At 39.3% G+C, this 22,706-nt stretch overlaps 1 protein-coding gene across 1 annotated transcript; it reads right to left on the bottom strand.

Annotated features, from left to right (window-relative positions):
• Positions 1-1,458: 1,458 nt before the first annotated feature.
• Positions 1,459-4,986, bottom strand: LOC107825787 (pentatricopeptide repeat-containing protein At2g20710, mitochondrial-like). The gene is made up of 2 exons (XM_016652702.2): positions 4,631-4,986; positions 1,459-3,402 (listed from the first exon to the last, which is right to left on the bottom strand). The coding sequence occupies exons 1-2, from the start codon at positions 4,907-4,909 to the stop codon at positions 2,248-2,250; spliced, it is 1,434 nt and encodes a 477-aa protein (XP_016508188.2). The 5' UTR covers positions 4,910-4,986; the 3' UTR covers positions 1,459-2,247.
• Positions 4,987-22,706: the final 17,720 nt, after the last annotated feature.

Here is a 22,706-nt window from a genome sequence, read left to right on the forward strand (position 1 = left end):
GATGGCGTGCTCTTAAAGATCATTTAACATTCTTTATTAAAATTGTCCATCCAACATAATTCAAGTGCATGTCCCACCCAACGTAGGATATTTTAGATAAACTTTGCACTTAATCATGTGATTATTAATTCCTTACACCAAATTTTCAAAACACTAAGTGCGCCTTTGGACATAAAAATTGTAAAATTTCAAAAAAGGTGAAGTTTTTTTTCGTGATATTTGAAAATTTGAGTTGTGTTTGGACATGAATATAATTTTGGGTTGTTTTTGAAGTTTTGTGAGTGATCTGAGTGAAAATTTTGAAACATAACTTTTTGAAGTTTTTCAAATTTTTAAAAATTGCAAAATTCATCTTTAAGTGAAAATAGGAAATTTTATTGCCAAACCCCGATTTCAAAAAAAAGTAAAACAATTCTTATGTCCAAACGGGCTCTTAAAATGGTTGGTTGACATGTCACTGTTTTGCCAACTACATAGAATATCCTAAGTTGTTACAATGAATTTGCCATCTTTGAGTCAAATATCTTTCTTCTTATCTTAAAAGCTACATGATAACAATAAGGTCTTTAACAACAATCAATTGTTCTTGTTTTTCTTCAAGATAAGTACTTATTTATTCGGCTCTCTAATTATATCCTTTATTTTCAAATCATTTTGTATTTGTCTATTTGATGAAAATTCACATCCTGAAGGTGGTGAGCATGTTCAAAGTTGACTCTTCTCCTTTTTATTTTATTTTATTTTCCTTTTCCGAATGTACAATAGAATAAGATGATCGGAATAACATATTGACTATAAAAGATTCATACAGCTCACTCAAACTAAGTTGAAGTAACGTAGTTAATTGACTTATTGATTTTTACCTACAACATTTCATTCGTTGGGGAGGGAGTGAGAAAATTGAACTAGTATTCTATAACTACTATCATATATATATATGTGTGTGTGTGTGACGAAGTTTTCTTGTAAAAGACTGGAATTTCAAAGCATAGAATTTTTACACTCCACTCTCCCTCTAATTAAGTTACACGTTCGCACCTGACTGTAATATATCCTGTTGAAACTTGGCTCTTCATTCCCTTCTTGGGAAAATGGGGTCAATTCTACTATACGAAAGAAAAACTTGAATTTTTTTTAAAAATATTTTTTTGTAGGGTGATTTATTCAAACTTCCTTTTTAAGTTTACTTTATTTTTAAACTCTATTGTTTGGTGAATTCTTTTTAACTTTTAACTTTTTTGGTTTAGAAAATTAAATCAATCGCCCTTTAGTTTGAGGAAGATCCAGGGCCTCCCCATAATTTGAAATTCAATTACAGACTTCCACGCAGTTACTACGATCTTTAAAAGCAATCGTGCCATGTAAAGTTAGTAAAAAATTTGTTCAAATTTCGCCATGCAATATCTTTTATTTACTCAAAAGCTATAGAAGAAAATAAAGAAGAGCAATAGTGGTAGATTTCTTTAAAGCTTACTACTATAAGTATAAAGAAAATAAGAAGGTACATCACTCCAGTATTAACAGCTCAGGCATCCCTTGAGAGTAACAGCATAAAGAATCATTGTAAGAGGGAAGATTAACTCTCATTTTCACCATCAAAGAGGGAAGGTCTCAGATATTCTTCAATCAAGAGAAAATGTTCATTAAATATGCTAAACTGGGGAGAAATGACCCTATATTTTTAGGAGGTGGCACACCATGGGGCTTGGACTAATATTATCAGCTTCTCAACAAACAATATTGTCATAATACTTAAACTACAATAACATCATATGGCGAAAAACGAAGAACCAAAGTAATGTACCTTCTTGTACTGTCTTCATAACCAAACTCAAACAAGCTCAGGAAAGGAGCGTTGGTGCCCCCACTAGCTATAGTTACCAAAACAAAGAATATACACATTCTGTTGAATTTTGGCCTTCAGACAAGCTCGTTGACGCAATATATGTTACGAACAAAGCATCTTGTCTCTCTTGAGGACTAATCTTGCAGTATATTACTTATCACCAATGAATATGCGGCCTAAGATCACTTGAGATTTGAGACCAACCACAGGTGAATCTCAATGAGAAATATCAACTATGAACCCCGAAGAAAAAGAATCTCCGTCAGACAAATAAATTTCTCTTTAATTGTTCCATATCTAGCAGGCCTGACAGCTTCAGTTCATACTTACAGCTATTGTTGGCCATGCCTAACCTTGCGAGAGTCTCTTAAATAAGTTGTTTCCATGCAAGATGTGTTTGCTCAGGTCTGTAGTTTTTCTTCCTTAATAAAGCGCAACAACTTGTCACGAAAAACAGCTGAGAACATATGCTCTGTTTCTAAAGACCTTACAAAGTCCTCAGCCTTATCCACATTTCCCTGGTTTTCCCAGTATTGTACACATGTAACCAAGGTCTCCCTGCTAGGTCTATAATTAGGCGGGCATAATGAGATGGCCTTCTTCAATGCTTCTACAGCCTCTGGGATAAGATCTTCATGTATGTATCCATTTGCCAAGTGACACCATGTGGTGACCCATGGAACACCCCCTTTTGACATTCCTTTGTCCACTAGGGCCTTAGCCTTCTCCAGAAGACCATTTCTACAGTAAGTACCAATCAGAACGTCTGGAACACGGAAGTCATAGGACAAAGCTTCCGCTTCCCATTCCTCAAAGATCTTCTCAACTCCTTCTGTATCACCAAATTTCACTAGTGAGCTCATCACACTAATGTAACCTTTGTTAAGAATTTTCTTCTCCTGCTTGTACAAATTCCACACTCGGTGAACCTCTTCTTTCTTTCCAGCTTCCCCATATAGTTTTAATAATGAATTATATGCACCATTACTTTTCTCACCAGTCAAAATCATGCCCTCCAATTTATTCAGCATTGCTAAAGCTTTCTCCACCTGTCCAACTCTCAAACACATATCTGCTGCAATACTGTAAGTACCCCACTGCAAAATGCGATGCTTATCAGATTCCATCATCGCTACTATTTTATCCACTCCATCAGAATCTCCAGCAGCAGCATATGCAGTTAACCGTATTGTGAACGTGAATTCATCAAAATTTATGCCTTTCTGCTCCATTTCATTCATCAGATTGTCCATTTTTTCCCATCTTCCTGTTTTAGAATAGAGGTTCAGCATCAAATTGTAGCACAATGTACCCTTAGCAAACCCCATATCTCTTAGTTTCTGCATTAGGGCCTCAGCTTTCTCTGCAGACTTCTCGCTGGTATAGCAATTGAGGAGAGATGTATACACTGTCAGGCGTTTCAATTTCTGCGGAGTGCTATTGAAGTATTCTTCAACCTCTTCGAGACCTTTAACTTTATACATCAAATCAATTCGTGTAGCAACATCAGCAGGTTGGAGGGAGAAATATCTTCTGTCTGTCATCCAATGAGATACCTGTCACAAAACTATCAAGATAAGGGCAAGATTTATAAGTTCAAGAATGAAGATACATAAGTAGCTCAGATCTTTCGTCACCAACAAAACTTGGCTCTATGCTGTATCTTGCCAGGGTGACTGCTGTTTTCTTCATTTCTACGATCTCTAGCTGTTACCTTTTCTTAAATTAACAGAATGACCAATGGGCACATGGAGGTTGGGAACTATCGACTACTAGATTAGGGCAAAAGATCAAGCACTTAGTGGCTCTTTCTTTTTGTGTATCAAAAGCTCTACTCTTTAAATGCTCGAGGCCTTTTGAGTGGTATGCTTAAGCCCATCGGTGACTCCGAACATGCACTTGTACAACACGGCGAATCCGCCTAACAGAGGTGGATACATGATTTACACTTAATAGGCTCAATCTTTAAGATTCTTAGCACTGAACTCAGGGGTGGAGGCATAAACTGAGCAATGGGTTCAGCCGAACCCAATAGCTTTTTCTAAAACAAGGTATTTGTGTTGAAGAATTCATTAAATATGTACAGATATTAAAGTTAGAACCCAATCACTAACACTCGTTCTTAAATCCAGAACCCAACTGTGACTGAACTCATTGTACTGCTAAAGTTATGGATTAGGATCTAATATATCTTAAGATTTGGTAGGTTTTTACATATATATTTGCACTCCGAGTTGAAAATTATGGGTTCATATGAACCATAGCCAGAAGGCCACATCCGCCTCTGCCGCCTAATACATTCTCTGCAGCAACTTAGGAACAAAAAACGCTCTCATCAAAAACTTTATCAAGCTCATCCTCAGCTTAGTTTTCTTGAACAAATAAAAATTTCTCCAGCAATACCTAATTATAATTTTATATCAGATCCATATATGCTCTAACAACTAATTGGTATTAAGGCTTGGTCGTGTTGGTACACTAACATTAGGTTTGGTGTCTGCCAGTTTTATGTATGTGTGTGTGTGCGTGTGTCATTTGCTTAACAAAAAACACAAACAATCTTTTTAATGACAGTTAGTGTACAAAACAGCTTGTGCACACTGCGACTATTCCAGCAAGAACCTGCTACCTTTACCAGCACAAGTAACTTTACCCACCAAAAAACCTTAGGCAAAGTGTTTTTTTTTTCTCTCCCGGGTTTTGAACCCTGGTCTCAAGACAGTTTATTTCACAATGCATAATCTTAAAACTCACTAAAACAACAACAAACAGCAAGATTTGTACCTCAAGGGCATGTTTGTATCTTTTGTAGCTCCTTAACCTTTTGATAATCCACTGAAGCTCACTCCTCAACACTTGATTACCTTCTTTAACCCATTGTTCCAGTACTGGAACCATTGACACCTCTGGGCTACCTAATGGTGAAATTCTTGTGTAGACCCACTCACCCCTCTCATCTTTATCTTGTTTAGCCGATGTTGTTGTGCCATAAAAACGGTTAATTGTGGTTCTGTAATAAGAGATTGAATTTTGGCTCCTTAACGTAGAGCGGGAAAGCTTCATTTGGGTTTATGTTGATTTTGCTGAAGATGAAGCAGAAATGATTTGGGAGATTTAGGCGGGTTTAAGCAACTATGGGTGACCCGGTCCATAGAAGTTTAGCCCGTGTCAGAAGAAGATGGATTGTAGCCCAGGAGCCCAACATACATGGGCATTTTCATATATACCTACTTTTGGGCCACCATTAAAGTTATATTCGTAATATACAAATTTTTGTAAAATGTATCCGTTCGGATCTGAAATAGTTCAATATTTTCAATGCAACTTATATTTTTCAAATGCAACTTCAGAAGTAAAAATTTGAAGTAGTTCAATCTCTTCAATGCAACTTCAGAAATCAAATCAAGTTCTTCTATCTTCAAATGCAATTTCAAAAATTCGAATCTTACCTATTGAATCCAACTTCATATTTCGAATATTAAGTTCTGAAACATAAACTTGTTCTTCAAATTTCAATAATCCAACACACGACTCAATGCCTAAATTTACTCGAATAAGCTCAAATTTGAAACATAACTTTCAAATTTCATAAAGAACAAATCTAAATCATCAAAACAACAACAAATTTAACAAATTTATTTTGCAACTAAGAAGAAGAAGAAACTCTAAGCACAAAAAAGAAGAAAAACATATCTAAAGTTATCCAAAATTGGGTATCAATTAATTTTTTTTTAAAAATGGGTACAAATTTAACGGGTGGCACAAAACTGGACTCCACATAAAAATTTACAACATACACTGTGCCAAAGAACTGTTGTCAGCTGAAATTGAATTTCTTGAAAAAGAAAAAGTGATTTTTGTATAAATTTGCAGCAAATTCATCTTCCTTCTTCGACCTGGGACTGAAAAATATAATTAAACTCGCCCAAAATTTTCACCAAATTGCCCAAAAATTTAGATACAAACTTTTTAAAGCAATTTTCAATTATTTGTCCTACACCCAATCAATGTTTTAAAAGGTGTTTTCGGGGCGAGCCCTGGGGCGAAGCGCATCAAAAATGCCCCGAGGCGAAGGTGTGGGGCGAAAGTCTCGAGAGGCGTACGCCCAGCAATACGGGGCGTACGTCCGGGCAATGCTGGGTTGTTAGGTGTTTGCCATAATTTTCTTACCATAATTGGTTTTCCTATTTGTTGAAGGAAAGGACAACATATTTACCTTAATTGGGTTTTCCTTCTTGTAGAAGGAAATACAAATCTCTCATATTTGGCTAGTACCTTTTCTTGTAGGAAAAGTTTGAACTTCTATAAATTGAGGATCCTTCCTTCTCATTCAGTAGCATCCACAATGTAGCTATATGGAGTTTGAGAGTCGTATTTAGGGGAAAAATTTTATGGGACAAGTGTTAGTGTGTCACTTGTGTTTGCCTCTTCGTGAGATTGTTCTCTCGATATTTTGTACTCTCTTTTTATATAGTAAATTATTCATCTCCGCCGTGGACGTAAGTCAATTGATCGAACCACGTTAAAATATTTGTGTCTCGTTGTGGTATATTTCTCTTTTATTGTTTGATGTATCGTCGTTCAAGGTTTGCTTTGCTAGCTTCTGCATGACACCTGATTTTTTCGGTCCTAACAAGTGATATCAAAGAGAGGTTTGAGACAGGTTCATTTCGGCGAGTTTAGTTCTAGCCGCAACCTATTTGACGATAATCATGATTTTTGTCTGAGAAATTTGACCGGTGTGTTATGCACATTGAGACAAAGTTCGTGCTGGAGATTTGGAGATGCGACATGTTGAAGGCTATGTGAAGAAGGTGGATCAAGTTTATTTTGTCAGAAAATTCAGGCCAAGGGGGGAGAATTATTAGGTGTGTGCCATAATTTTCTTACCATAATTGGTTTTCCTATTTGTTGAAAGAAAGTGCAACATGTTTACCTTAATTGGATTTTCCTTCTTGTAGAAGGAAATTATAAATCTCCCATATTTGGCTAGACCTTTTTCTTATAGGAAAAGGTTTGGAGTTTTATAAATTGAAGATTTATCCTTCTCATTCAGCAACATCCACAATGTAGCCATATGGAGTTTGAGAGTCATGTTTAGGAGGAGAACTTTACGGGACAAGTATTAGTGTGTCACTTGTGTTTTCCTCTTTGTGAGGTTGTTCTCTCGATTTTTGTACTCTTTTTTTATATAGTGTATTGCTCATTTCTGTCGTGGACGTAGGTCAGTTGACTGAACCACGTTAAATGTTTGTGTCTCCTTTGATAGATTCTCTTTTGTTGTTTGATTTATCGTCATTCAAGATTTGATTTGCTAGTTTCCGCATAACACCTAATTTTTTTAGTCCTAACAAGTGGTATCAGAGCGAGATTTGAGACATGTTCATCTTGGCTGGTTTAGTTCTAGCCGCAACTTATTTGACGATAATTATGATTTTTATCTGAGAAATTTGACCGGTGTGCTACGCACGTTGAGACAAAGTTCGTGGTAGAGATTTGGAGATGTGACATGTTGAAGGCTATGTGAAAAAGGTGGATCAAGTTTATTTTGTCAGAAAATTCAGGCCAAGGGGGAGAATTGTTAGGTGTTTGCCATAATTTTCTTACCATAATTGGTTTTCCTATTTGTTGTAGGAAAGGACAACATGTTTACCTTAATTGGGTTTTCCTTCTTGTAGAAACAAATTACAAATCTCCAATATTTTGCTAGTATCTTTTCTTGTAGGAAAAGTTTGGACTTCTATAAATTGAGTATACTTCCTTCTCATTCAGTAGTGATGGGTTTTCAATGTCTCTGCCTTATGTTTTGATGATCTAAAAAACTTACTGTCAAGGACCAGATAGGAAACCTGACACACTTGGTACATATTACAAATGAACGAATTCCAGCCGGAACTCCAGCTAATGTGAACTGCTGCAAATAAAGAGAATAAAGGAACAAGACAGGGACCTGATCCCTTGGTGTTCGTTGACAGAAGTACAAGTCAACTATACAGCTAGAAATAAACTGTAGAAAGTAACTGCCTGCAACTGTATACGCGACAGTGTAGTAGTCACTTCCCATTAGGAAGATGCGTGTACCAACCAAGAATTGACATCATCCTTGGGATGTCTTTGGTCGTATAACAACATGGTGTAAGGCACAAGATATTTATTTGAGCATTTAGTGATATTCTCTCAAGCATTAAAGATCTGATCCAGCATTGAAGTCACAAGTGTGTCAAGAACAAGAAGATAACTCCACTAAGGATCAGTTCCACAATGAGTCTATATGTGTCCGTAGTTGAGTTGCAATCTTATTGTTTGTTCTTCATTGTAACTCCTATCCTGCTTTCTTAGAAGCTTTATTTTAGGAAACTCAAAATCATAAACCTTCTGAGTTTATGTTGTGACTAGAGTTAGTCATAAGTTAAAGTCTTAGTAACTTGTGAGTGACAAAGTGGTTTGTGATAAGTGTATCACAAGTTAGTTGAGTTGAAGTCTTTGTAATAGAGTCATTACAAAGTGGCTTGTAATAGTGTGTTTATAAGTTAGTGAAGTTGAAAGCCTACAGGTGTAGGTCGTTGTTTTTGTCCCCTTGAGTTGCAATTTTTCCACGTAAAAATCCCGTATCTCATTTACTTACTACTTTAATTAGTATTCTCAGTGAAAACACATAGAGGATCAGGTACTCTATAGTTTGGTGGACTCATATAAACTAACAATTGGAATCAGAACAGGTTCTTTTTAAAAGGTTAACACTTAGAAAGGATCTCAATGGCTACTCCACCTAACTTTGAGGAAGGACAATCAACCTACATACCCCCTAGATTCAATGGCCAGTACGACGGTTGGTGGAAGACTCGTATGCATGATTTTATAATGGCAGAAGTCTTAGAGCTGTGGGACGTTATTTGTGATGGTCCACATGCTCCTATGCAGAAGCTTGGAGAAACTGGACCAATGGTGCCAAAAAACAGAAAAACGTACAGTGATATTGACAAAAAAGCCATAGAAAAGAACTATCATGCCAAGAAAATCTTGGTATGTAGTATAGGACCTGATGAGTACAATAGAATCTCAACTTGTGATTCTGCAAAGGAAATATGGGAAGCATTGCAAACGGCACATGAAGGAACCACTCAGGTTAAACAATCCATGATTGACATGCTCACCACCGAGTATGATCTCTTCAAAATGAAAGATGATGAGTCTATACAAGATTTGCACACTAGATTCACATCTATCATAAATGAGCTTCATTCACTTGGAGAAATCATTCCCACAAACAAGCTCGTTAGGAAAGTTCTTAGCGTTTTACCTAGCTCGTGGGAGAGTAAGGTGAATGCTATCACTAAAGCTAAGGATTTGCAAACTCTAACCATGGATGAGCTGATTGGAAATCTAAAGACATACCAGATGAAAAGAAAGAAAGACAGCGAAAAAAGAGAGCCAAAAAAGGAGAAGAACCTGGTGCTCAAGGCTAAAAACAGTGACTCAAGTGAAGAAGATAGTGATGTGACCTATCTTACTAAAAGGTTTCAAAAGATGGTTCGAAGAAATGGTGGTATACCAAAAAGGGATAGTTCAAGTAAGCTAAGGAAATATGAGTTGTGGCACAAGTGTGGAAAGCCAGAGCATTTCATCAAGGACTGTCCACTTCTAAAACAAGAGCATGACAAGAACAACACTGACAAAGGAGCAAAAAAGAATCCAGTCCCTAATAAACGATTCAGTCGAAAAGTGCAGCTGACAATGTTGTGAAGCAAGCCCTAGCTGCATGGGGAGATTCATCCAGTGAATCAGAAGGGGAACCAGATTCAGGAAACAACTCCATGATGGCAGTGAAAAATGAATCAACGAAATATGACTCATTGTTTGCACTGATGGTTCAGTCTGACGATGATGAAGATGACGAAAATGATGAGGTAAATTTCAGGGATGTTCAAAGAAATCTGAAGTCTTACTCTTCTAAGAAATTAATGTCATTAACAAATGTTATAATTGATGCATATTATAGCCTTATTAATGATAATGATATCTTGACCATAGAGCTAGGAGATGCTAAACAATCTAGAGATGATCTAGTGGTCTATGTAGTTGATTTAAATGAGACCATAGCTAATCTTAAAAAAGAAAAGGAAGCTTTGACTGAAAAAATAAATAGTGTAGAAAATGAGAGAGATGACTTGATGGTAGTGGTTGTTGACTTGAAGGAAACCATAGAAAGCTTTAGCAATGAAAAGCACACTCTAGAAGAGAAAATTGCAGTTACTGAGCAAGAGAGGGATGCCTTTTTAGCGATGATCACTGACCTAGAGAAAATCATTGAGGGACTCAAATCAGAACTTAGACCTTCAAGTATTGAGAAAGGGAAATAAATAGCTAGAGAGACGCATATCAAGCTCGAAAAGGAATTAAATGATGTTAAAACTAGTCTATGTGGTGAACTCGAGAAAAATAGGCAGCTTCAAGCTGAATTGAAGAAAGAAAAAATTGATCTTGAGAAATCTCTCAAGTGGACCTGGTCCTCAGATACTGTCACTGCCATGTACTTCAACAATAGTGGAAACAGGCAGGGAATCGGGTTTTAAAAAGAGAAAACTCCTTACAACTCTCACAACAAGTACGTCACAGTTCCTGATAACTGGCTTTGTACTCACTATGGGAACAATGGGTACTTCAAAGAAAATTGCCAGGCCAGGGTTCAATCTGTGCAGAAAAATAAAGTGTTTGCTGAAAAAGTTACTACTAAAGAGGAATCAGGTACTGTCACACCTCCTTTTTACCTACACCCCGGGAAGGGATGTATAAGGGAGTTTTTTCTGACTTAAAGTGACAATCGAAACGGGATCATTTTATTAAAAATTCAGAGTCGCCACTTGGGATAATTTAAGGTATCCCAAGTCACCGGTTCAAATCCCGAGTCGAGGAAAAGGTTGACTCTGTATTACAGTCCGCGAACCAGAAATTCCGGTAAGGAATTCTATTAACCCGGTAACATGGTCGCTCAACTGTTATAATTGGCCTATTATCTGATTTTAATACATTTTTTAATCTATGGTTCAATTTTTAACTTTATAACCGCTTTTATTTATTTTAAAGGAAGATTGCAACGTCATTTAAAATACGTCTTGAACCACATCATATAAATGCACCTGCGGTCCTTGACATTTTTTATCTAACATTGTTAAGATTTGGATTTGGGTCACATAAATACGCACCTGAGTTTAGGAAGGTAAATTATTAAAATAACACGCCTAAAGCAACTACGCATTTTTAACTTTGCGAGGGCCATGGAAATTTAACTAAATGGCACGCCTCGATTTCTAAGAATTAAAGAAATAATTCAAATGAGGGCATTGCATTTGAAATTTTATTTGGTTTGGCGCACCTCATAATGTAACTAGTGAAAATTCAATTAATTATAGGAAAGAATTATCAACACTTTTTAACTAAAATTTTGGATCAATTTAAACTAATAGACCAACAATTCGAAAGGACGAGTGGGTGGAATTAAAGAGCATTGGGCTCAAAAGATGGGCCATACTGCCAAAAGACACGACCCGCCCTAAGACAGGCCCAACGCGAGCCCCAGACCGAAGAGGATGGACATCAACAAATGCGGGAATCCAGATGAAATCCCTACGCATGCAAAATGTCAGAGTATTTGAAGTATTGATGCGAGTCCAGTTCTGATCTCAAATCTAGGCTCAAAGGGAGCCCAACATCATGTTGCAGATGCTGCCAACTTATTGATTTTTAAATGACTTGAGCTAGGCCCAAAAGAAGGCTCGATTCAGCAACAGGTGCAACGACAAAAACAAGGACTCAAGATCGAATCCCTGTAGTACCACAATCAGCATACAAGCAAGGGATTAAATGGCCCCAAATCGGTTTCAAACAAAATGAAGTAGGCCAAATCTGATTCAAAACGACCATGATACCTATTTAGCTTCCGAACTTAATTGTTTCAAGGAGGAATGGACAGATAACATTTGTGAAAACTCAGAATTAAGTAATCATCCTGTAATCATGCTGGACTTCGTTTTTCAAGACTAATTTGAAAGGACCATTTTATACAATTTCATACTAATTTCAAAAGACAATTTCAAAACTAAACCAGTATGACTTCATAAACCGTCATTTGGCATTTAACAATACTTGAAATGAAACTTTCAAAAGACTAGAACCAAACTTAACTTTCATTTGAAACTTTCTTATTCTCTGAAGGCTCAAAATACTCACAGAGAAAGGCATATAAACCATGCTCCAAACTATACAGGGTAAGGGCAAAACCTAGCATGATTACTGGAGAATAACTTCAGTAAACTTGTCATTGAAGTTAACTTGCATTTAAATCCACAATTAGGGAATCAAAACCAATTAAGAAGAACTAAAAAACCAAGTTCAATGTCGAACAAACATCAGTAAACTAGTGTTAAACATTTCTTCAATTTGAATTACAAGTGTTCATGCTTGCACTTCTCATGACAATAGATCCAAGGCATACCTGGTATTGAACAAACAAAGCCAAAAAATGAAGGTTCAGCAATGAGCAGCAACAAGAGTCAGCCCAGATTCAATTTCAAACAAAGAAATGAGGTACAACAGTCCAGAAAAGAGTTTTCCATCGAACAGTAGCCCCCTCAACCTCAAACCAAATTCCTACAACCCAAGATCAATCCATTCTAACCCCAAATGATTCAGAAACCTTTCAGAAATTGAAACTCCAAACTCACAGAAGAGGATCAATAAAACAGTGATTTTTATTCAAAATTTTTCAGCCGTTTTTTTTCCTGGATTTTTATCTCTCAAAATCTGACTTGTGAAAGAAGAAAAAATGCCTTTATAGGCAAGGCATTAGGGCAGCTGTATAATGTTCAATTTTGGCCCTCAGTCCTTCTCTAATTTTTGTTTTTGCTTAGGGGTCCTTTATTTAAATTTCAGAGCTTCAAATCAGTCCCCTCCCCAGCTTCCTAGAAGCTTCCTATTCAGTTACTACTGATTCCCTCACCTAGATTTCCTAATTTGACCCTAGGCAGCCTGATTATTATAGCCCCTGCCCAACCTTTATGACCCCTTTAAGTTTCTATACTTACAACTAACCCCCTATAAATCCCTAAAGTTTGACAAACAAGACTAATCAAAACAAATAGCATCTAATCAGATCAAAACAAACTCACAAACCCAGAAACTTTGAACAACTTTAAGGTTTGAAAACAGACTTGAAATGAACCAATTTCATAATAAACCCAGGCAAACATGAACTTCATCGGAACCATTTAATCTAATTAAGACATGCCCAAGCAGATTAATAGAAGAATCATCCACAAAACCAATTTCAATTTAGACTAACATGGTTTTAACGGTTTTAAGCACCTAATTTAACTGAGACGACTGCCTGAAATCTCAACAAACCAGTGATTAATACTAACAATACTGAAATCTAAAGACAAAAACAACAAAAGAAGAGAAGAACATAAATGAACTAAACTACACCAAGCCAGGTTCTGCAGAACGAAGGTAAACCTAAACATGGAAGAGAAACCTAAAGAAAGAGATGAAGAACAAAACTCTCAGAACCATAAGGGAGTAAAACTATACCTTAGAACAGAATTAAGGGGGTCAAATCCCATTGAATTGAAGCCATGGGCCGGAACTGTCTCAAAATGACCATAAATTGAGACTAATTAGTTGTTCTTGCCAAGAACAACTAATCAACCTGTATTTCTGGCTAGTTCGAAGCTTGAAAACCAATCGAGGGCTTCTGACTTGTTGCGGATTCACGACTTGGGGTCAATGGCAAGGGATTTGGGAAATCAACCATGAAATCACGATGAAGGAGGGTCAAAGACGACATAAATTGATTTTTGAGTGATTTAGGGAAGTTAGGCTTTCGATCTGATTTTTTGATCTAACATTCGAGCCAAGCTAGAGGGATTCGAGGGTAGATGGTCAGAGATCTGGAAAGAAGAAGATGAGAGGGTTCTGGGGTGTGAAGATGGGGGTGATTGGAATGGTCGCCACCGGCTAGAATTTGAGGGCGGCATCTCTAGGGTTACTGGCTGGAGACGATGAGATTGAGGGGGGGGGGGGCTTTTTGGACAGTTTTATACGGCAGGGGATGCAGAACTTTGGCATAGAAGATTGGGGAATACAAGCTTCTCACCTCTGAATAAATTGATTTAGAAGGACCTGGTCCGTGGTCTGCAAAATTCAAGATTCACCTGGTCACTGGTTCTTAGAACAAAGGATGAGATTTTCGAGGTACTTTTGGCCTTTGTCGAGAAGATCCAAGTGAAGATGGAATTGAAGGTAGCATGCATCAGATCTGACCACAGGACAAAATTTGACAACGCTAAATTTGATGAGCTTTGTAATGAAAATGGAATCACTCACAACTTCTTAGCACCAAGGACTCCACAGCAAAATGGTGTTTGTGAAAGAAAGAACTGAACTCTGGAACACATGGCACAAACAATGCTCATTGACAGTGGAATCGCCAAAAATCTCTGGGCAGAAGCAATAAACACTGCTTGCTACTTGGTGAACTAATGCATGATCAGGTCCCTCCTAAACAAAACCCCCTATGAGTTGCTCAGTGGAAGAAAGTGTTCATGAGCTATTCAACAAGACACCTTCCTCTAACAAGGGAGGAAACAGTGATGATCAAGATAATGAACCACTTTTGGTTCCTGGGGAAATATTTGATGTTTCAAATGGAAAGGCTGATATAATGAATCAGATGAAAGAGACAGGTGAAGTGTCACGACCCAAAATCCCTTCGAAGGAGCCGTGATGGCACCTAGTCTCTAAACTAGGTAAGCCTAACATTTTCTGTAATAACATGGATATTCGCTAACTTTAAATTAAATTACTCTGAACAAATTATGATTTTCCAAAACCGGTGGTACTAGTCATAAGCCTTTCTAAGAATAGTTATACAAAATAGATACATCACTGTTCCGAAATAAAAGGAACATAGTGAAATAAATACAATTGAAGGTGACTCCGAGGGCTACAAACGTCGCAGCAGGTTTACCTTGAGTCTCCACCGCAACGACCCGCACAACTACTATCGATCAAATACTTGGATCTGTATACAAAAATGTACAGAAGTGTAGTATGAACATACCACGACGGTGCCTAGTAAGTATCAAGACTAACCTCGATAGAGTAGTGACGAGGTACAGTCAAGACACTCACTGGTCTAACAACCTGTGCAATATAGCATATAAAAATAATAGGGAGCATATAATAATGATGGCAACAATAATCAACCAGTGATATAAATAGCAGGGCAACAAAAACACCATAAATATTGCTCAACGAATAATGAATACAAGTGCAATCAATTAATCAAGTCCTTCAAATATAAATATCTTTCAAATATATTTCCTTCAAATAAGCATCTTTCGAATATAATTCTTTCGAATAAAGGTCACCTTGTGACGCCTCCTTTCATAATCATAAATAATATAGCTCTCAGCCCACTTTCATATTTTCACGGCATAACGTGCCCATATTTCTATCTCATATTGCGTAACAACGTTCTTAGGTTACTGAGTTCCTAGGGTCTATAATCCAATACAATTAAGAGTGTTCACGGAGCCTCATTTACTTAACATGAAGTAGAGAACAGCTTCTAAACCAATTAGGAACTCATCAAGAAAAGATGAAGTTATTTTAAGAAATCATTTGAATAAAGAAAGCATGATGACCCGATCGATCGTCTTAAGAATTAATGCCCTGATCCCCTATTAACTACTTTCCCCAAGTTTATTTCTACTATTTCGATTTGCCGGGAAGTTCGATTTTGAGTTTCGGAGAGTTTTGGGATACTTAGTCCCTAAATGAGAGCTTAAGTATTGGAAAGTTAATCATAGTCAGAACAGTGTGAAGACAGCCTCAGAATGGAAATCTGATGGTTCCGTTAGCTCCGTTGGGTGATTTCGAGGTTAGGAGCGTGTTCGGATTGTGTTTTGGAGGTCCGTAGCTAATTTAGGCTTGAAATGCCGGAAGTTGAATTTTTGAAGTTTCCGGTCTGATAGTGAGATTTTGATCCGAGGGTCGGAATGGAATTTTGGAGGTTGGAGTAGCTCTGTAGTGTTGAATGTGACGCGTGTGCAAAATTTTAGGTCATTCGGACGCGTTGTAATAGACTTTTTGATTGAAAGCGCATTTTGAGAAAATTTGGAGTTCTTAGGCTTAAATCCTTGGTTTATTCGAGGTTTCGATGTTGTTTTAGGTGTTTTAAGGATTGGTACAAGTTTGAATAAGTATTAGGTGATGTTTGTGCTTTTGGTTGAGGCACCAGGGGCCTCAAGGTGATTTCGGATGGTTAACGAGAAGTTTGAGGAAATGTTGCAGCTGTTGTATTTTTGCTGCTTCTAGTATTTTCACATCTGCAGTTTGGGGACCGTAAGTGTGGCACCGCAAAAGAGGCTAAGGGGCCGTAGAAGCAGATTTTGGTCTTTTCTTTAGGAACTGCAGAAGCGGTGGAATTACCGCAGAAGTGGTACTGCATCTGTGGATTGGGAGTCACAGATGTGAAAGCTGGCTCTTTAAGTGAAAGTCGCAGATGCGACATTTGCTCTGCAGAAGCGGGACCACAGATGCGGCCCCATTACCGCAGATGCGGTCCCATGACCGCATATACGGAAACTGCGGGGCATTATTTTAAAAGGGGTTCCGCGACTTGGGGGTTTATTTCCACTATTTCTAATTGTTTTTGGAGCTCTTTGAAGGGGATATAAGAATGATTCAAAGGGAATCGCGTGGAGGTAACATCCTTGACTTCATAACTCATTTCTATGTGATTATTGACCTAATTAGTAATGAAAAATTTGGAAAAAATGGGTAATTAGGGCTTGGGTTTAAGAGACCTTTAAATGAGGATTTGAGGGGCCATTTGGACTCCGAATTTAGTGTTCTTGTTATGTACGGACTCGTGAGAGTACGAGATTTCTGAAAATGTAAATTTCACCTGATTCTGTGACATGGGCCCGAGGGGCATTTTGGTTATTTTACATAATTTCACGTATTAGCTTAGATTTTAATTGTAGAATCAGTTACTTGAAGTGTTATTTATATTATGCAATTGAATTGAATAGATTTGGGACATTTGGAGTCGAGTACTTGTGGCAAAGACGTGGTGTCGGGTTGATTTTGAGCTGGTTCGAGGTAAGTGGCTTGTCTAACCTTGTGTGGGAGACCTTCCCCTTAGGATATGACATATATGATAATTGAGATACCTTGTACATGAGGTGACGAGTGCGTACTTGAGCTAATTGTTGAAAATCCGGTTTTTACTTTAAGTATTTCAATTGAGTTCCTTTTTCCTGCTTATTTCTACTTACGAATTTAGCCTGTTGTTAGTTAGAAAAGTATGTTTAGTTGACTTAATTGCCTGTTTGTTTAAACTGCCTTAATTGCATTACGTGAATCATATTAGGCTAGAATTAACTGTTTACTTGGTACAAAATTAGCATTTGGTTGAGTATTCTTGTGTTGTTTCCGTGTGTTTTAATTTGGGACTACGGGACAGCATCCCGGGAGATCCCTTGTATGTATTTATGATTTGGACTGAGCTGAGTGATACCAAGAGATCCCTGGTATGTATATTGAGGATACCGAGAGATCCTCGGGATACCAAGAGATCCCTAGCATATATTGAGGATACCAAGAGATCCTCGGGATACCAAGAGTTCCCTGGCACATATATTGAGTATACCGAGAGATCCTCGGGATACCAAGAGGTCCCTAACATATATTGAGGATACCAAGAGATCCTCAGAATACCAAGAGATCCCTGACACGCATATTGATGATACCAAGAGATTCTCGGGATACCAAGAGATCCCTAACATATATCGAGGATACCAAGAGATCCCTGGTAGGTATATTGAGGATACCAAGAGATCCCCCGGTTATCATCCTTGCTATGAGTGGTCTTTCCTTGTGGTTGCTTTTATCTCTGTTTCCGTTATTGTACTCTTATTATCCTGTATAGATTCTTACTGTAGATTCTTAATTTTACTGCTTATCTTATCTTGTCATCTTATTATTTATTTAATCTCAGTAGGGCCCTGACCTTCCTCGTCACTACCCGACCGAGGTTAGGCTTGACACTTACTGAGTACGGCTATGGTGTGCTCATGCCCCTTTTGAGCACGTTTTTCATGTGCAGATCCAGGTACCACTGCTCAGGCCTACCATTTTGAGGGAGGCGACTGCTTTAGAGATTCCGAGGTACATCTGTCGCGTCCGTAGACCAAGGAGTCCCTTTCAATTCGTGCCTTTAGTATTTAGCCCTTCTGTATTTTTTTCTATTCTTGTTAGACATTCCGGAGTTAGAGCAATGTAGTATTTATCTTAGCTTGTGATTCGTGGGTTTCTGGTTCTTGGATTTAGATATTGTTTTTTTAGACTTATATATGGTGTATGCCGAGCGGCACATTTAAACACTATTATTGTTTTATTTATATTTTTAAATTGTTTTACTTCTACAAGTTTGGTTATCTTTCACAATTTAGGCTTACCTAGTCGTAGAGACTAGGTGCCGTCATGATGGTTCACGGAGGGCGAATTGGGGTCGTGACAAGTTGGTATCAGAACTCTAGGTTCATAGGAGTATGGATTATAAACCAATTTATTAGAGTCTCGCTGATCGGTGCAGAGACGTCTGTACTTATCTACGAGAGGCTATGTAACTGTTAGGAAAATTTCCACTTCATTTGATTTCCTTGTCGTGCGGTATTTTGACATCACAATTCTAAACTTCTGTCTTCTATTCTCTCACAGATGGTGAAGACACATGCTACCCAAGATGATCAGGCACCCGCACCCTCTACTGCAGCCGTCAGAGGCCAGGACCAGGGTAGAGGCCGAGGACATGCACGTGGTGCAGCCAGGGCACCTGTGCGAGTTGCCGTCGAGGTACCACCAGCGGATCCAGCCGGAGTCCAGGCACCTGACATGCCTACTGCTACTACTACTCCAACTCTTCAGGAGACTTTGGCAATGTTTATGAGCATGTACACCACTTTGGCTCAGGCGGGGTTGCTTCCCCTTGCTGCAGCTATGTCTCAGGTCGGGGGAGGAGCACAGAATCCCACTGCCCGTACTCCTGAGCAGCGAGTGCATGTTGAGTAGGTCCCTGAGATTATTCTTGTGCCGCCTGCAGTGCCAGTTCAGCCCGAGGACAGGGCAGCGGCTTCCGAGGATGAGCAGCTGAGGCTTGAGAGGTTCAAGAAGTACAAGCCTCCTATATTTAGTGGTCTAGCATCGGAGGATGATCAGAGATTTTTTGATGAGTGTTACCGCATTCTCCGTACCTTGGTTATCTTAAGATCGAGCGAGGTTTCTTTCACTACCTTCCAGCTTCGAGGAGCTGCCTATGAGTGGTGGCGCACCTATGAGTTAGACAGTCTAGATGAGGCTGCTTCATTGACTTGGGCTCAGTTTTCAGATCTTTTCTTGAGGGAGTATGTTCCTCAGAGCCTCAGGGATGCATGGTGTGTAGAGTTTGAGAATTTTCGTTAGGGTGCTATGACTATTTCAAAATATGCTGTCCATTACACCAGTTTGGCTAGGCATGCACCAACCTTGGTTTCTACTGTTCGCGAGAGGGTTCGCCGGTTTATTGATGGGGCTTATTCTCAGCATTAGATCTAGCATGGCTCGTGAGTTGGAGATGGACATTTCTTATTAGCAGGTGGTGAGCATTGCTAGGAGGATTGAGGGTATGCATGCTAGGGAGAGAGAGGAGAGGGAGGCCAAGAGGTCTCGAGAGTCGGGCCATTATTCTGGTACCCGTACCCCAACTGTAGGTTGTCATGGTAGGGGTTGTATAAGTCACCCTGTTTATTCAGCTCTTCCAGCAGCCAGTAGTGCTCTAGCTCCTCCTAGGCCTCACGAGCCTTATTATGCACCTCCGGTTTCTAGCGCACCTCCTGCGCGGGGTGCTTTCAGAGGTCAATCCAGCAGACCTGGCCCTAGACAATCGCGGCCACCACGTCCTCCCAGAGCTTGTTTTGAGTGTGGTGACTTACTCCAGATTTCCCTAGACTTGGGAGGAGTGCACCTCCGCTGACTTCTTAGCCATAACGTGCCCCACAGAGTTCTCAAGCTATGATTACAGCTCTAGTTTCTACCCCACCTGCTCAGCCAGCTAGAGGTAGAGGTCGGAGAGTTAGAGGTCGCCCTCAAGGGGGAGGCCAAGCCAGATACTATGCCCTTCCTGCCCGTACCGAGGATGTTGCCTCTGATTTTGTCATCACAAGTATTATATTGGTTTGCCACAGAGATGCATCAGTTCTATTCAATTCAGACTTTACTTACTCTTATGTATCTTCTTATTTTTCTCCGCATTTGGGTATACCTCGGGATTCTTTGAGTTCCCCTATTTATGTTTCTAATCCTATGGGAGATTCTCTTGTTGTGGACCACGTTTATCGGTCGTGTTTGGTTGCTCTTAGTGGTTTTGAGACCAGATTCGATCTATTGTTACTCAGCATGATTGATTTTGATATTATCTTGGGCATAGACTGGTTGTCGCCCCATTATGCTATTCTTGATAGTCACGCCAAAAATGTGACGCTGGCTATGCTAGGTGTACCGCGTGTTGAGTGGAGGGGTACTTTATATCACACTCCCAGTAGAATTATTTCTTTCCTTAAGGCTCAATATATGGTTGAGAAGGGGTGTGATGTGTATTTAACTTATGTGAGAGATGTCAATATTGATACCCCTTCAGTTGATTCAGCCCTAGTAGTACGAGATTATCCTAATGTGTTCCCAGCTGATCTTCCGGGCATGCTGCCTGATAGAGATATTAATTTTGGTATTGATCTGTTGCCGGGCACTCAGCCCATTTTTATTCCTCTATATCGTATGTCTCCTCCTGACTTGAAGGATTAGTTACAAGAATTGCTTGATAAGGGTTTTATTCGGCCTAGTGTTTCACCTTGGGGTGCTCCTGTCTTGTTTGTGAAGAAAAGGGATGGTTCTATGCATATGTGTATTGATTACCGCCAGTTGAACAAGGTTACAGTGAAGAACCGTTATCCTTTGCCTCGTATTAATGATCTGTTTGACCAGCTTCAAGGCGCACAAGTGTTTTCTAATATTGATTTGCGCTCAGGTTACCATCAGTTGAAGATTCGGGAGCCAAACATCCCGAAGACTTCTTTGAGGACTCGGTATAGTCATTACGAGTTCCTTGTCATGTCATTTGGGCTGACCAATACCCCAGTAGCCTTTATGAAGTTGATGCACAGTGTGTTTCGGCCGTATCTTGACTCGTTCGTCATTGTCTTTATTGATGATATCCTGCTGTATTCCCGGAGTCGGGAAGATCGTGAGCAGCATCTGAGGACTGTGCTTCAGACTTTGAGAGAGAAAAAGTTATATGCCAAGTTCTCAAAATGTGAGTTTTGGTTGGATTCAGTGGCATTCTTAGGCCACGTGGTATCGATTGAGGGTATTCAGGTTGATCCGAAGAAGATAGAGGCCGTGCAGAGTTGGCCCAGACCATCCTCAACTATAGAGATCTGTAGTTTCCTTGGTTTGGCAGGTTACTACCGTCGTTTTGTGGAGGGGGTTTCATCGATTGTAGCCCCTATAACCAGGTTGACCCAGAAGGGTGCTCTATTTCAGTGGATGGAGGAGTGTGAGGCAAGTTTTCAGAAGCTCAAGACAGCTTTGACTACATCCCCAGTTTTGATATTGCCTATAGGTTCGGGGTCTTATACGGTCTATTGTGATGCCTCAAGGATTGGCCTCGAAGTGGTGTTGATGTAGGACGATAGGGTGATTGCCTACACGTCCAAACAATTGAAGACACATGAAAAGAATTACCCTGTTCATAACCTTGAGTTAGCTGCCATTGTTTATGCCCTGAAGATTTGGCGCCATTATTTATACGGGGTTCCCTGTGAGATTTATATTGACCATCGGAGCTTGCAACACTTGTTCAAGCAAAATGATCTAAATTTGTGTTAGGGGAGGTGGTTAGAGTTGCTGAAGGATTATGACATCACCATATTGTATCACTCGGGAAAGGCCAATGTGGTAGCCGATGCTTTGAGTCGCCGGGAAGAGAGTTTGGGGAGTTTGGCTTATTTACCAGTATCAGAGAGGCCTATGGCGATGGATGTTTAGGCCTTAGCCAGCTAGTTTGTGAGATTGGATCTTTCGGAGCCTAGTCGGGTTCTAGCTTGTGTGGTTTCTCGGTTTTCCTTATTTGATTATATCAGGGAGCAACAGTATGATGACCCTCATTTGCTTGTCCTCAAGGACAAGGTTCAGCACAGTGATGCCAGAGATGTGACTATTGGCGAGGATGGGGTATTGAGGATGCAGGGTCGGATTTGTATACCCATTATTGATGGGCTTCGGGAGTTGATTCTAGAGGAGGCCCATAGTTCACGGTATTCCATCCATCCAGGTGTCGTGAAGATATATTAGTATTTGAGGCAACACTATTGGTGGAGGCGGATGAAGAAAGATATAGTTGTATTTGTAGCTTGGTGCCTCAACTGTCAGCAGGTGAAGTATGAACACCAGAGGCCAGGTGGGTTGCTTCAGTAGATAGATATTTCGGAGTGGAAGTGGAAGTGGATCACCATGGACTTTGTAGTCGGACTCCCACGAACTTTGAAGAAGTTTGATGCTATTTAGGTGATTGTGAATCGGCTGACCAAGTCTGCTCATTTCATTCCTATGTGTACTACCTATTCTTCGGAGCGGTTAACAGAGATTCATATCCGGGAAATTGTTCGTCTTCATGGTATTCCAGTTTCTATAATTTTAGATAGAGGTTCTCCGTTCATAACACGGTTTTGGAGGGTTGTTCAGCATGAGTTGGGTACTCATG

The sequence above is a fragment of the Nicotiana tabacum genome, chromosome 3 (assembly GCF_000715075.1).
Source record: "Nicotiana tabacum cultivar K326 chromosome 3, ASM71507v2, whole genome shotgun sequence".
NCBI lineage: Eukaryota > Viridiplantae > Streptophyta > Magnoliopsida > Solanales > Solanaceae > Nicotiana > Nicotiana tabacum.

Bases quoted from the DNA above. Each gene is read 5' to 3' on its own strand.
- LOC107825787 (XM_016652702.2), bottom strand. From the start codon at position 4,909: ATGAAGCTTTCCCGCTCTACGTTAAGGAGCCAAAATTCAATCTCTTAT. The intron at 3,403-4,630 runs GTACAAATCTTG...GTTTTGTGACAG, and splicing joins GATACAAACATGCCCTTGAG to GTATCTCATTGGATGACAGA.